This window comes from Haemaphysalis longicornis, unplaced genomic scaffold, assembly GCF_048455015.1.
Source record: "Haemaphysalis longicornis isolate Haplotype H1 unplaced genomic scaffold, Haemaphysalis longicornis Haplotype H1 scaffold_1, whole genome shotgun sequence".
Classification (NCBI taxonomy): Eukaryota; Metazoa; Arthropoda; class Arachnida; order Ixodida; family Ixodidae; genus Haemaphysalis; species Haemaphysalis longicornis.
In genome coordinates, this window is record NW_027526203.1 from 36,649,168 (window position 1) to 36,664,070 (window position 14,903).

The window sequence follows — 14,903 nt, forward strand, 5'->3', positions numbered from 1 at the left end:
TTGAGGTTTAGCTGTAGTCCTGCGGTAGTTAGGCACGTCAAAATTTGCTCAAGTCGAATGAGATGTGTTGAAAAATCTGGAGAAAAGACCACAATATCATCCAGGTAACAAAGGCGTGTCTGCCATTTGAGTCCACGGAGAATGTTGTCCATCATTCGCTCGAAGGTTGCAGGCGCATTGCAGAGGCCAAACGGCATGACGTTGAACTCATAGAGGCCATCTGGAGTAACAAAGGCCGTTTTTGCACGATCAGCCTCCGCCATGGCGACCTGCCAATAACCTGAGCGCAAGTCAATTGAAGAAAAAAACTCTGCGCCTTGGAGACAATCGAGGGCGTCATCGATTCTTGGCAAAGGATATACGTCTTTGCGGGTTATCTTGTTAAGCCGTCGGTAATCGACGCAAACCCGAATAGAACCGTCCTTCTTCTTGACAAGCACTACCGGGTGACGCCCATGGACTCGTGGATGGTCGAATCACAACACGTTGGAGCATGTCCTCGACTTGTTCGTCAATTACGCGGCGTTCAGTAGGAGAAACACGGTAGGGACGTTGTCGTAAGGGTGCGTGACTCCCGGTGTCGATGGTGTGTTCAACAGTGGTGGTACGCCCCAGGTCAGTCTGGACAGAATCAAAAGACGTCCGAAATCGGTGCAGCAATGCAAGAAGTTGGTCTCGTGCGGACGACGAAAGCTTGTCATCAACGACGCGAAGAAAGACATCTGCAGACGGTGGGGGTGTCGCTGCTGCAGGAGCGCAGAGTCCACTGACGTCAAGGGTTGTTAAATCATCCGGAAAATCCACAGCCACAACAGAAGCTACGGTCTCGATGTGGCCGACGCACTCTCCGCGTTGCAAGGTGCAGGGACATGAGCCGTAGTTAGAAAGGAGAAGTGTAGCTTGGCTGTTGCGGATTGGAAGCAGGGAGAAAGGAAGCGGAAGATTTCGGCGCTGGTAGAACAGGGTAGAAGGCGTAAAGAGTACTGTCGCATTGGACAGAGATGGGCACGATAAAGAAGCAAGGACGGCGGAATGAGGAGGAATGCTAACTTCTTCTGCGAGGACCAGTTTTACGGCAGAACAAGCGGGCGGGTCATCAGCGGTAGGATCTATGGATGGGAAGAGCTCTACTTCGGCACGGCCACAGTCGATTACAGCTCCATGTTGGGAAAGGAAGTCCCATGCCAGTATTACATCGTGGGAGCACGAAGGCAAAACAACGAACTCGATAACGTATAGGACGTCTTGAATAACGGCACGGGCAGTGCACACGCCGAGTGGATCTATGGGATGAGCCGTAGCAGTCCGCAATAAGAACCCGAGGTGCGGCGTCGTGACCTTCTTTAAGCGGCGGCAGAGTTTGGCGCCCATGAGAGAAACGGCGGCTCCAGTGTCGACAAGGGCTAAGATTTCGGCGCCATCTATGACAATACTAATGATATTTGCGGGAGAGGGAGGAGGTCTTGGGCAGATCGACGACGACGCAGTTCTTGCCTCCGGAACTGCGGCGCCTAGTTTTCCGCTTGCGTTGGGGTAGGACGACGACGCATGGGCGACAGCGAGCGTCGTTGCGGAGACGAAGATCGGCGGCCGGCGAAGTCACGGCTTTCGGAGGGCATATATGTCACCGGCGAATACGCGGCGCCCTCCTGTATGAGTTGCGATGGGGCGTAGGAATAAGCCGTGGGAGGGTTGCGTCCAGTTGTCATACTGCGGCGGCAATAGCGGGCGACATGGCCAGGAGCCCTGCATGCAAAGCAAATTGAACGATTGTCCAGCGTCCTCCAAGGGTTAGTGAGTTGCAGACCAGAGCATACCGGGGGGCGTACAGGTACGCGGGGCTGCAGAAAGACGGGGCTTTGATGTATGTACCTGGCTGCGACTTCAGCATAAGGCCGCCGTGGGACAGAGTCAAGGAAGGTCGGTGGAGCGGCCATCGGCATGGAGGGTATAGAATCGGCATAAGCCAGAGTTGTGGTGATTGGGGCTGTCGGCGTAGCGTCGGAATAGGGCACGGGGGCGACAACAACAGGAGTTGACTGCAGTGCAGTTGGAAGGGACTGAGCAACTTGTTGTTGGACAATGGTCCGGAGGTCAGGGCTGAGAGAAGATTTACACTCCGGAACGTTTGGCATTAGGGACAATTGACGAGCCACTTCCTCCCGCACAAACTGCTGGATTCGCTGAAATAATGTACCGTCACTGTCGTTAGCAGCCAAGCTGGACATAAACTGATCTTGTGCGACGCGTCGCCGAGTGAGAGCCCGCTGCCTACGCAGCTCGGCGAAACTCTGGCAAATGGTAACGACCTCTGCCACAGTTTGGGGGTTTTTCGCGAGGAGCATTTGGAAGGCATCGTCTTCGATGCCTTTTAGGATGTGCTTGATCTTGTCCGTTTCGGGCATGGCTCTGTCGATCCTCCTGCACAGATCTACGACGTCCTCGATGTACAAAATGAAGTTTTCACCACTTTTCTGTGCACGTTCGCGCAAGCGCTGCCCCGACCGAAATTTTCGTACAGCGGGGCGTCCAAATACTGCTTGGAAGTCGGCTTTAAATTCTGGCCACGTTTCAAGACGGACTGCATTGTTCAGGAACCATTTCTCCGCGAGCCCAGTCAAAGAATATTCCACGTTATTGAGCTTGAGGCGGTTGTCCCAATTGTTACAAGTGCTCACCCGTTCAAACGCGGCAAGCCAGTCGTCAACGTCCTGTACATCGGTGCCGCTGTACTTGGGAGGGTCCCGCTCACGGATCGCACCAGAGCAGACGATGGGTGTTGGCGTAGCCGGCGGGTTATCGTCGCGAGGCATTGTAGGAGGTTGAAGTGTCCGATTGCGGAGCTCCAGGGTAAGAAAACGATTGCCGACGCGGGTCACGCCCTCTCGACGATTGTGCGAAGGCCAATGAGGTGGGAAGCTGGCGCCAGGACGGGGAGGGACCCGCACACTCCACCAATACTGTAAGGAGGATTTATTCCAAGGCCGAAGGACTGGTCAGATCAAAGTCAGCTCTAGGAGTCAGGAGCACGAAGTCCGCTCTGCAGTGTTGGCCGAGAGCAAAAGCGAGAGTCAGCTTCTTCCTTCCAAGCGTTCGCGATGCGGCTGCCGTCTATTGTTGTCACTTGACTGCGATGATGATGCTCTGTTTCGGCACGTACCCTCTCATGGCGAGTGGACAGTGCTTCCTATACTCGGGTTGCTCCTTCGTGAATTGCGCTGGCGACGGGCATCCTTACATAACAATGACGGCAGACCGCTTAAACGATCATACAAAGGAGGAATTGGGATTCAATGCAGCGCAACCGGGTGCAGTGCGCCGGAAATAATTTAAAAATTCCCAACAAGCACTCACAAATTCGGCACGTGGAATCGCCGAGAATGGCTAGATCTCATCTATAAAGCCTATGGTAGGAAGCCCCACAGAGCCGTGATTCAACTGCACATGCTCGTGAATGTGCTGGTAACAAATTTTATAGCCAGCTTTAAAGGCGCTGAGCCGTATACCAGCCAGCATGCGCGCATGGTCCTCCGCGCGAACAATAGTGTCCACTGCATTCTCCATGGATGGGACGATGCAGTAAGAAGCAAAGCGTCCATTGGCTAGAGGGAGGAAGGGGGGATTTCCAAAGATGTAAAGTCGGGGAAGCCTGCAATGTTTCGACTGAAGAATTTGTTTTAACGAGCGATAGAGCGACATCGATGTCTAGGTGGTCGGTCAAAACGTACAGTCATGGGCAAATGAAATGCGAACGCGAAAATATGAATCAGCACACAGAAATAGCGTGCCTATTTTTCACGCAGGTCGAATTGACGCGTGCCTTAATTGCAGTAGCAATGTTGGAAAATGTGGCCTTCCAAAAGCACCAATACCGCGCCAGTTTTTCACTTCCACGTACAGTAAATTTTAGTTAAGTGTGTTACGGGTGATATTTTCGTGTTCGCTATACATTTGTCTATGACTGTACATTCACGTCACGTCCGTGAACGTTACGTTTACCCAGGCGGCACAGAAAGTGTGTCCCAAAACCGGCCTGTCTATGGCCGCTTTCTGGCATGTCCGGCCAGCATCCAGGTTCTGGCAGCCACTGATCATACCATGAGCGGCCAACATTCGGCAACCAGCGCTTCTGTATTTCTCCGGCCGCCCGTGTCCAGACGCCCAACGGCAGCTACCCGGCTGCCAGATATTGAGTTCACTTTCGAATGCCGATATTAAGAAAGGGAACGGCCGAAGTATGGATTTAGGGCATCCTGTTTTCCTTCAGGAAGCGGTGTTCAGCCGAAGCACGGCAAGCAACGAAAGGAGACCGGCCGGACCACGGCTGCCTCGCATTCGCTCTTTCAACGGTGAACCGCGCGTCCGATGGCAGAATATTCGTTTTCTCCGGGCAACCGGTGTTATGCACCAGACCGGCCAACGCATGGCCCCAGAATGTACATTTTTCATTCGGTTATTGGTCCTCGACCGAAATACGGCAAGCGAACGGCCGAAGAATTTTTGCCAACCGGTGTTCAAGAGGAGACCAGCCTACGTAAGGTCTCAGGTTATACGTCATTCTTTCGGTAGGCGGCGTACGGCCGAACAACGGCACGGGTCTGGGCGCCGAGAATTTATGCAGAGACGTGTTTGGAAGGAGACCCGCCGGTGTAGGACCAGTTTTTCCCCTGGATGAAGAAAAAGCCGTTAGGGAGCGGGATGATGCAGACGCGTTTTTTATCCGCTCGGTGTTTCTATGTTTTAAATGAACGAACTTCGTTTGTCAAATGGTAATGAGGGTTCTAGGTGAACGGGCGAGGTGCAAGGACACACTGGACATTACCAGAGAACCTTTTAGGCCATGAGAATGCCATTTATTGCCACAAGAAGACTGTGCAACACCTACGGGTCAGCTACACCTCGCCAGTCATAGCCGCTACCACGTCTCACTCACCGGCTTCGTCGACGCATCAGCTCGAGGCTATTCGCGCCGTCAAGAAATGGAGACCATTGGAGACATCAACCCGGCAGAGGTCTTCGCCCCGAGGTGGCGGTGGTTCACCAAAATAAGTGGCCTCAAAGGGCGTCGAGTAAGCGGCCGCCACACAGGAGCTCCCCACCAAAGAAAGGCAAGGGCGCGCAAAAGCGCAAGTTTGCGTCTATTCTTCTTATATAATACTGCGAAAGCAATGTTGCACTATTTTGTTGGTGATAAACGTAGAAGAGGCTAAGCTCGTGCATTGGTAGGCTCAACTTCATGCCTGCTTTATGGGATTTTATGAGGGTCTATTTAAAAACACGTTATTTTATATTTCGCATAACAACAGAGCCTTGTGAATTACGAAGCCTGGATATTAATTTAGTCGCGGTGTTTGAAGGTAAGCTTAGCTACACTTGGGATATGACTGATTTGGTTAATCATAATCGCCAGCAGCCTAGCAAACGCGGATTTCGTCAGGTTTTTCTTGCTCAACACAGCTTGTTGAGTTCACGCACGATTTGTCTCCACCAATATATAAGATTAAAACAGTTGAATGTATTTTCTTGTACTAAAAACAAAGCATAAGCTGGCTATAAACTGAATGAATCGGTTATTGCATGGATAGCCGAGTATATCTCTCTAAGACAGAACTGCACTTGGGTCTAGAAGATCCCGTCAGCAGATACGAGTGCGTCGCATGGGTGTGCCCTAACCGCAGCCTACCCAAGGCGACTTCCGTGTGTCTGTTGTGTGAGTCAGCTGTGTACCGTCCCAAGTGTGCCTTTATTACGTGTAGTTTGTTTTCTGTCTTTTCGTCCCAGTTTGTTTCCCATGTTCTGCGCAGGTGTTGTTTTATGTGAGGCTTGAGGTCTGTGTAGGGTATCGTTGTAATGTCTACAGTGTTCCTGAGTGCAGCAGCAGCGGCCCTCTTGTCTGCCAACTCGTTCCCAGCGATCCCTGCGTGTCCTGAGACACAGCAGAGGACCAGCTCATGCTTTTGTGCATACACGGACATGATAGTGTTGAATACAAGATTAACTATGTGGTTTTGGGGGGGCTTGTGCGATGACAGTGCGCGAACAACACTCAAAGAATCTGTATAGATGATGGAATTGGGAATCTGAGTTCCAAGAATGTGTTGTACAATCAGTAAAATTCCATACGCTTCTGCTGACAAAATTGTTGTGTGCACGCTCATGGTTCTGGCTGCATTGAAATTTGGACCATGAGCAGCGCGCGACACCATATAGTGGAGGTTTTAGAAGCGTCACTATAAAATTCTGCACATGTGTATTTAAACTGCAAAGACAGAAAGTGCTGCAGTATTGCAGCTCGTGGTACCCGATTTTTGTCAAGTGTAATAAAAGAAAGGTCACACGACACAGGGCGAACTTGCCAAGGCGGTAAACTGTTTGAAAAGGATGACCTGTACACATCTAAAAACGAACCACTCAGATCCAAGGCTCCCTCTTTCACTCTAAGTGAAAAGGGCAGAGGAACGGATGGGCGATTTACAAAGAGCAGAGATGTTGATGTATCGTTAAAGACAGGATAAAAAGGATGATTATTCAGCGATGAAATTTTAAAAGCATAAAGCAAGTCCATGTACGTTCGTTGGTTCTGAAGGCTCCACTTATTACACTCGACATAAAGACTCTCAGCAGGGCTAGTGCGTAAAGCACCCCACGAAAGACGAAGGCCGAAGTGTAGCACTGGGTCAAGAATTCGCAAGGCTGTCTTAGTCGCCGACCCATACACCACACTGCCATAGTCCAAACGAGACCCAACCAAAGCAGTATACAAGCGAAGCAAGAGTTCTTTGTCGGAACCATAGGCATGGTGGGAAAGAACCTTAAGTATATTCATTGTTTCGAGACATTTATTTCTAAGTTCCTTGATGTGGGGAATGAATGTGAGTTTGTGGTCAAACACCACACCTAAGAACTTGTGCTCTTTGTTCACAGGAAGCGCCACACCATTCAGATGAACGTCTGGGTCCGGATGGACCCCACGCTTCCTGGAGAACACAACGCAGGACCTTTTTGCAGGATTCAATTTAAAACCATTCTTGTCTGCCCAGCCGGCAAGTTTCTTGACACCAAGCTGGACTTGACGTTCACAGATTGACATATTACATGATTTATAGGATATCTGGACGTAATCTACATACATAGAATAGGAGATTGTAGGTGGCAATGCCTTCCCAAGGGAGTTTATCTTAACTATGAATAGAGTGCAGCTTAACACACCACCTTGTGGCACGCCATTTTCTTGCACGTGAACCCTTGAGACTGCACCACCGACTCTCACTCGAAACGTTCTTTCTGACAAGTAAATGACAAGAGTGTTTAACATGTTACCCGAGACACCGAATGAGTTGAGGTCACTGAGCATCCCGTGCCGCCAAGCGGTGTCGTAGGCCTTCTCAAGGTCGAAAAACACAGTTACACAATACTGTTTATGAACGAAGGCATCCTTTATATACGATTGATCGTTCGTGGATCGTTCGTGGATCGCCCCGCCCTGAAGCCTGCCTGGCAGCTCTCGAGAAGACCGTTGTATTTAAGGAAGTACACGAGCCTGCGATTTATCATCTTCTCGAGAAGCTTGCACAGGCAGCTCGTCAGGGCTATTGGACGGTAGCTTGAGGGGGACAATGGGTCCTTTCCCTCCTTCAAGAAAGCCACTACTATGGCCTCCTTCCAAGAGTGAGGAATGTGCCCCGAAAGCCAAATCTTGTTATATAGGTGGAGGAGTGTTAAAAGAGTGTCTGAGTGTAGGTGCTGTATCATTGTATATGTGATGTTGTCTGGGCCTGGAGCTGAGGGTTTACAAGTGTTCAGAGCAGCCCTCAGCTCTTGCAGTGAAAACTCTGTGTTATAAGAAGATGTTGACCAATTGTTATCTAGTATAGGCTTCTTTTCGGCCATTTGTTTGTGTTTCATTGAAGTGTTTGTGTAGTGTGCTGAACTAGAAACGTGTTGGAAGTGTTGTGCGAGTGTGTCAGCCTGGTCTTCAAGTGTGTCCCCTGTAGTGCTGACCAGAGGCAGGCAGTGTGTTTGTTGTCCCTTGAGTTTGCGTATTCGTGTCCATACTTTCCGTGAGTCTGTGTAGGAGTTTATTGATGTTATGAATATACGCCAACTCTATCGTTTTGCCTCACGGCGCACACGTTTTCCTAACGCCTTGGCCCGTTTGAACAAGAGGAGGTTTCCCTACGTGGGGTACCGACGAAGGATACCCCACGCCTTGTTCTGTGCCTCTCGCGCCCGTCTACAGTCCTCATTCCACCACGGCCTCCGCTGGTTGCGCGGGGCACCAGAGGCGTGGGGAATGGACCTTTCGGCGGCGTCGAGGATGTGCGCCGTGAGTAGTTGGGTAGCTTCTTCAACGTGTAGGTGTCCTATGGATCTGTGGTGTAGTGTGGATGTCTCCGTAAATGTATTCCAGTTAGCTCTTGCTTCATTGAACCTCTTTTGGTAAGATGGACTGCATGGGCCTTTACCTATATACGTTAGTGAGGTGGGGAAGTGGTCACTGCGGTATGGGTCAGTGCCCACACCCCACTCAAGACAATTTTGAAGAACCAATAGCCAAGTCAAGAAATGGGTATGTGTTTTGTCTTGTGTTATGGTATGTAGGCTGTTTCTTGTTGAAAAGGCATGCTCCAGAGGATGTCAAAAACTTCTCTATCAGGCGACCCCGCGCATCCATGCGAGAAGAGCCCCAAAGAGTGTTGCGAGCATTAATGTCGCCTGTACGGATGTACGGTTCGGGCAGCTGGTCAACCAGCGCCTCGAAGTCAGAGCTCGAAAGTGAAACGTCAGGAGGAATGTATATGGAGCATACCGCTATCAACCTTGATTGATTGTGGGGTTTAACGCGCCGACGCAACGCAGGCGATGAGGCGCGCCGTAGTGGAGGGCTCCGGATTAATTTTGACCAACTGGGGATCTTTATCGTGCGCCGAAATCTCGTACACACGGGCGTTTTTGCCTTTCGCCTCCATCAGAAAAGCGGCCGCCGCGGCCGGGAATCGAACCCGCGACCTCGTGCTCAGCAGCGCAACGCCTTAGCCACTGAGCCACCGCGGCGGGTCCGCTATCAACCTATTAAATTATATTGTTCGAATTGCTACACCCTCAAGGACAGTGTTCAGAGTGACAGGGCGGCAGGCTAAGGATTTCCAGGAAATTATGGCCACACCGCCAGAAGAGTGCGTGCAGCCATCCCTGTCCTTTCTGTATATCAAGTAACTGAAGAAATTTCTGTGTTTAGAATTCAAATGTGTTTCCTGAAGACACATTACACTTGGCTGATAAGCATGCAGTATTTCGTATACATCGTCAAGATTATTCAGAAGGCCTCTGCATTTCCATTGTATTATGTTTTCTCTTCCCATTATGATGTGTTCGGAGCTAATCGAGTGTGGATATTTATGTAGGGTTTTTCGGGGCTTGGACTCTTGGAAGGGGTTTTCTGGCATTCTCTACTTACCTGGACGTCGCAGCCCGTTCCTTCCGCTGCGATGAAAGCCGGAAGGGCTCGACGTCCATGGCGTCATCTGAAGGCAAAGGGGTGCCCAGCGGCCTGGGCCCCCTTGACGTGGTACCCTTTCGGGTGTTCTTTGCCTGCGCTGCCAGTGCCGAAGGCGTGGGGAGCACCACAGACGGCACAGGCAGTGAGGCGGGGGAGGGGGTCGCTGCGACTGGCTCCGTCTCCATCTCCGTGCCCTTGCCTGTGCTTTGGGCCGGTGCAGAGGAAGCAGTGGATGCAGCGGCATCCCCAACAGACGTTGTTGCCACCACAGCCGCTGCTGGGTGAGCGAGCGGTGCGGAGGCGGGTTGGGCTGCCATAGGCAACCCAGGGGGGGGGGTGGGGGCGGCACCAGGTCAGACTCGCTGAACTGGGTCCCTGTGGACACCAGACGCCGCTCGGCCCCCCGGCGAGCTTCATCGGCGTACCTGTCCAGAGGGAAGGAGGCGAACCTCTTCCGCGCCTCTGGGAAGGTGATGTTTTCGTTGACTTTCAAGGCAATGATCTGTTTTTCTTGTTTGAACTTTTCACAGCTCCTAGAATAGGCAGCGTGTGGTCCCTGGCAGTTCGCACAGGTGAAGTTCTCGGATTTACAATTATCAGTTAGATGATCATGTGCTGCACATTTTGCGCACGTCCATTTACCACGACAAGACGTTGTGCCGTGCCCAAACCGCTGACACTTGAACCAGCGGCGTGGGTTGGGCACGTAGGGTCGGATTGGACATCTCAAGAAACCTGCGTTGACCGACTCAGGAAGGTTTGAACGGTCAAGTGTCAAGATTATGTGCTTGGTAGGAATTATTTCATCATTTCGGCGTATGGTGATTCACCTCACTGCTTTCACGTCCTGATCTCGGAGGCCCTCGAGCAGATCTGCGTCAGTCTCATTCATTAGATCCCGATCAGAGATCACGCCCTGGCAGCTATTGAGGCTGCGATGGGGCGTGATATTGATGTCAACATCTACCATGCGCGTTTGCTTGAGGAGGTTAGAGGATTGTTGTTTGTTTTCTACTTTTATCAAAACTTCTCCCGTTGTGAGTTTCTTAGCCTCGTACGACTTTCTGATAAGGCTTTCAAGAAACTTGGAGATTAGAAACACAGACTGCGAAGTGATGGGCTTTGTCTTGTCAACAGTTTCCATGATCAAAAACCGCGAGAAATTATCAGGCTTTGGGAGAGAGATCGATTGCAAAGGAGGAAAAGAAACTTCGGTGCGGCCCCTTTTCGGGGGCCGATCACATTGGGGGGGGGGGGTTTGGAAAATGCCATACGATACATTGGAAAGCAGGGAGACGGGGGTACTTTCTCCTTTGACCTTACCCTGGTAGTTAAAGAGGTCCCGGAGCTCCCTGCCTGGTAGACAGGCAGGAATCCCATCGGCCAGAGCTTGACCAAGGCTCCGACGGCCACCGTTCACGGCTTCTAACCCTTCACCTTTCAACTTCTAGCCACGGTAGGGGACAGCTTAAGTATGGGGGGCTCGGGGTACGCGGTGTCGCCACTCACCGTCACCAAGATTACTCAAGGTGCCCTGTGCCGGGAAATATTTTGTTATTTGGTCTCATATTTAATGCTTAGGGTTATGTGTCTCCCTGCTGTAATGCATGCAAAGGCAAGCAGGTATCAAATAAATAAATAAATAAATAAATAAATAAATAAATAAATAAATAAACTTGCGGAGCCGCAAGTTCGCCTCCGACGTGTTGAGAACCTTATGCATTAAAACTTGACGAATGAAATATTTATTGTTTTATTTGTTGCAGTATGCAAGGTTAGCTGTATGAATACTACCATTGCATGTTATTGGTTTTAAACAAATTATGAAACTCTAGTCTTACGCCTTTCCTTGCGTGAACACAGAGGGATACAACTGCAGCCACCTGAATGAAGGCATCATTCGCAACGCGTCTAGAATTTTTTTACTGTAGTACGACATTAGAGGAAAATTAAGTTCTTTTGGGCTTTTAAGTGGTGTGCACGCAACTCATGAAAACAAAATAAAAATATATTGAAAATGAAAGCACTTGTTCGATCTGTCCTACGATCAGCCCTGTGAAAGATCATCAGAAAAGTTGATCGAGTAGAAAATGTTTTTGCAAGAAAAATGGGCAAAACTGGACATACTTTTTGTGTGAAGGAAATTATAATGAATGCTTCTGAGTTTTTGTGGAGTACCAAAACGCTTCCTAAAGGCATTCGCGCCGGTTTTATATACACCACAACTGGTCAAGAAACCGTTGTAAAATAGTTGGTTTATTCAGAGCATCAAAGTGCTCAAGAAGGTTGTCCTAAATCAAATTGGCTAAAAGCGGCACTTTCATCTCTGTGAAGTTCAACAGCCTCCCCCCCCCCCCCCTAATTCCCCGTTTATTGCAGCTAAGCCGCCCCACAGAAGATATCAGGACATCAACAATACATCTAATCCAGCTCTACAGAGAACTTAAAATTTTCTGCATTCGACAGTAAAAGAAGCACAGCAATTAAGGGAACGACAATTTCTGAGCACAGTTTAATAAATAATTTTGGTATCAACTGACTCTGATAATTAAGCAAGGCTGCGCTGAAGGCTGGACGGCTAGTGGTTGATCGGGGGCTCACATTGATGTGGCTGCATTGTACCCAAAATACTGGGTTAGTGCTGCTGCACAGCACGACTGAGTCATCTGCTTGCGCGACACGCAGTGAGCGGCCTCAGTACAGTTAACGTACTGTGGCTGAACTCGAATTCCCGTAGCACGGGCGTATTTCCGGCAGCTTTAGTACGGATGGAGTCCGACGACCGCATCTCGGCTGTCGTCCGGTGGCCGTACTTCGGCCGTACACGGGTGGCTTTGGAATGGTCGGAGCCCTACGGCTCCAATCTGGCCGTATGAACGTAAGCTGGTCAACTGGCTGACGGACACTGGCCGTTGGACAGACATAAGAGTACGGCCGTATACGGCCAAAAGGCCCACATTTGGACACGCGCCGAAAACGGCTGCCGGAAAAAGGCCGGACAGAAAATCACCAGCCAAAGTACACCGGCTTAATTTAGGCAGAACAGTCCTGTGCTGTCTGGGTAACCTGTGTGCCTGAAATAACTATTTTGCGAGCGCTATATCGTTGGAATAGAAGCTGCACAGAGCAACAACTAACGATGTCATTCATACCACGGGACAAGACAGAAGGGCAGCGTTTGTGAGAAATTTTTAGCGTGAAGGATGATAATACACTGGGAGCCATCCACGACGTCAGAAGTGAAGCTGGTTGGCAGTTTGTTCCTGTTTGCGTGCGGATCGCCGAACTACTGGTGATACAACCGACCTCGGTCGAGATGTGAACGTTAGAACTGGCTTGAACTGCTGCATGACAGACGCATGAACAGTTCAGTTCTTCAGCTGACTGAATACAGCTGGCCAACAAGTAAGACACCAGGCCTTGTGTGGAGCTCACAAGAATTATCGTAAACGTAACGGCTAAACGGTGCTGTGGAAACGCAGTGTGAAATCTTGTGCCGCAAGCGTGCCATGCGTATGGGCAGCCCCGAGGTGGCTTTCATTGGGGAAGTTGAGAGAATGTTGGTTAAGCACGACAGCGCAGGATCTCCGGTCACCACAGGGAAGTCCTTGCCATTGAGACCAAGATGTTAGCTGTGCAGGGCTCTGTAATAAAAGGGATTGAGCGGAGGTATGGGTCATAAAAGCTGGTGAGACTAAGGGTCGGGATGGCCGTTTGGAAAAATTCTTTGCACAGGTCCCGCCAATACAGGAAGAATGACAGCTTTCAGGCACATGTAAACCGGCTGCACAAGGGAAGTTTCCCTGATCTCGTCCTCCACAGTTTGTCTAACAAGATTTGGCGGTAACTGCGCAATCGCTCGCTGGAGAAAGCACCTGAATGTAATAAGGAGAAACGAGTGGTTATTCCATTCATTTATTGTGTCAATCATAGGGTCAAAAACGCTGTGGGAGAGTAGAGGTGCGCTAGTGTTCTCGGCTCCCATTAAAGTCGGCAAGGTGTGTGCCTGAGTGGATGATAATGCGCCTTCCTGTAGTAAACATGAAAAACCACTTGCGACGCTTCATTGAGAGCACGGCCGACTTGGATTAGCTTCTTACGGGGGGACTTGTCGCCTCTTTCTTCTTTATGCTTGTTAAGCCCCGTCATGTTGCAGGAGTTCGTGGAACACAATCTGGGATATTGCAACATTACAGTTAATCTAGGCAATACGCACGTGTGCGAATGTTTGGACGTGTAATATTTGAAATTTCAGTTATAGCATGCACTATGCATCTTTATGTTGTGGGTTAATTCGTATGTGAGCGCCTACTTACTCAAAGCGGTCGTAATACAGCCGTATCATGCACGCTTTCGTAGGGCTCTCTTTGGCATTCTCTTTGTCCTGACGGTTGCTGGCAGCATCGTGGACCTCTACTCTACCGACGTCAGCAAGAAGACCGGTGAGTGCACATGGCCGCCCCACGTTATAAAACACACCAATATTTTATTATAATTATATTATAATATATTATAAAACACACAATATTATAAAACACACCAACACTGAGTATTGCCTTAAAGCGACAGTGAAGACAATTTCTCAAGTTCCTGGGTTTGCTTGAACTTCATATAGAAGGGCACCGAAAAACGCAATTTTCATTGTTTATCGTGTCGATTAGGTGTTATTTATGTTATAAAGCCCAAAACAAGAAAAAAACGCCATGCGCGGTCTTCGGAGGCCGCACCAGCTGACGCGCACGCCTGACGCGCACGTACATACAGGGCAAGCAAGCGCGCAGCTTCGGAGCGTGATGGCGACATCTGCTAATAGCGGCTGGGTTGGAGATAGCTTGCCTTTACGCGTGCGTTGATCTCGGACAGGCTCAGGCCAGTCGTCGTTTCGCGTATGCCACTGTTATTTCCAGACCCCACCACCCTCGTCGGGCGCTTTTCTTCCGCACGGCCAACAGTGAGCGTTGAACAGACGCGTCTTTCGACGCAGTTTACTGTCCCCGCAGGGGGTTACGCAATCATGGAAAACGGTTTGCGCTAATCTTCTGAATCTTACGTTTAGCAAACAAAAAACACGAAACAAGAGTGCACTGCAGCGCTTTCCGTCGAACATCTTGTGCGATTACGTAACGTCTGTGCTAATAATGCATCGCGTCAGATTACGCGCTTATCCCCGTATCGTAGGAGCACCGACAAGTGGGCAAGTTGGTATGGAGACATGCTAAATAAAAGCGCAGAAAAACGCGGGACAAAAACGCGGTAACTGTGTAGCTCTTCTCCTTGTCCCGCGTTTTTTTGCGCTTTTATTTAGCATGTATCCCCGTATCCCCGCCTGCCCGCCTACAGCTAGCGCTGCAGAATAGAAGCGCCCCTTCCGGTGGGTGCCGTCTGTATGTTTGAGTTCCTCATG

The 14,903-nt window shown here is 50.0% G+C and overlaps 1 protein-coding gene across 1 annotated transcript in view; it reads left to right on the forward strand.

The window, feature by feature from the left end:
* Positions 1–14,903, forward strand: part of LOC144175832 (nose resistant to fluoxetine protein 6-like) — a 421,837-nt gene that overhangs the window by 153,504 nt on the left and 253,430 nt on the right. Inside the window, exon 5 of the mRNA XM_077704849.1 lies at positions 13,859–13,941. Coding sequence (XP_077560975.1) covers positions 13,859–13,941 — 83 coding nt within the window. The remainder of the gene's footprint in view (positions 1–13,858; positions 13,942–14,903) is intronic.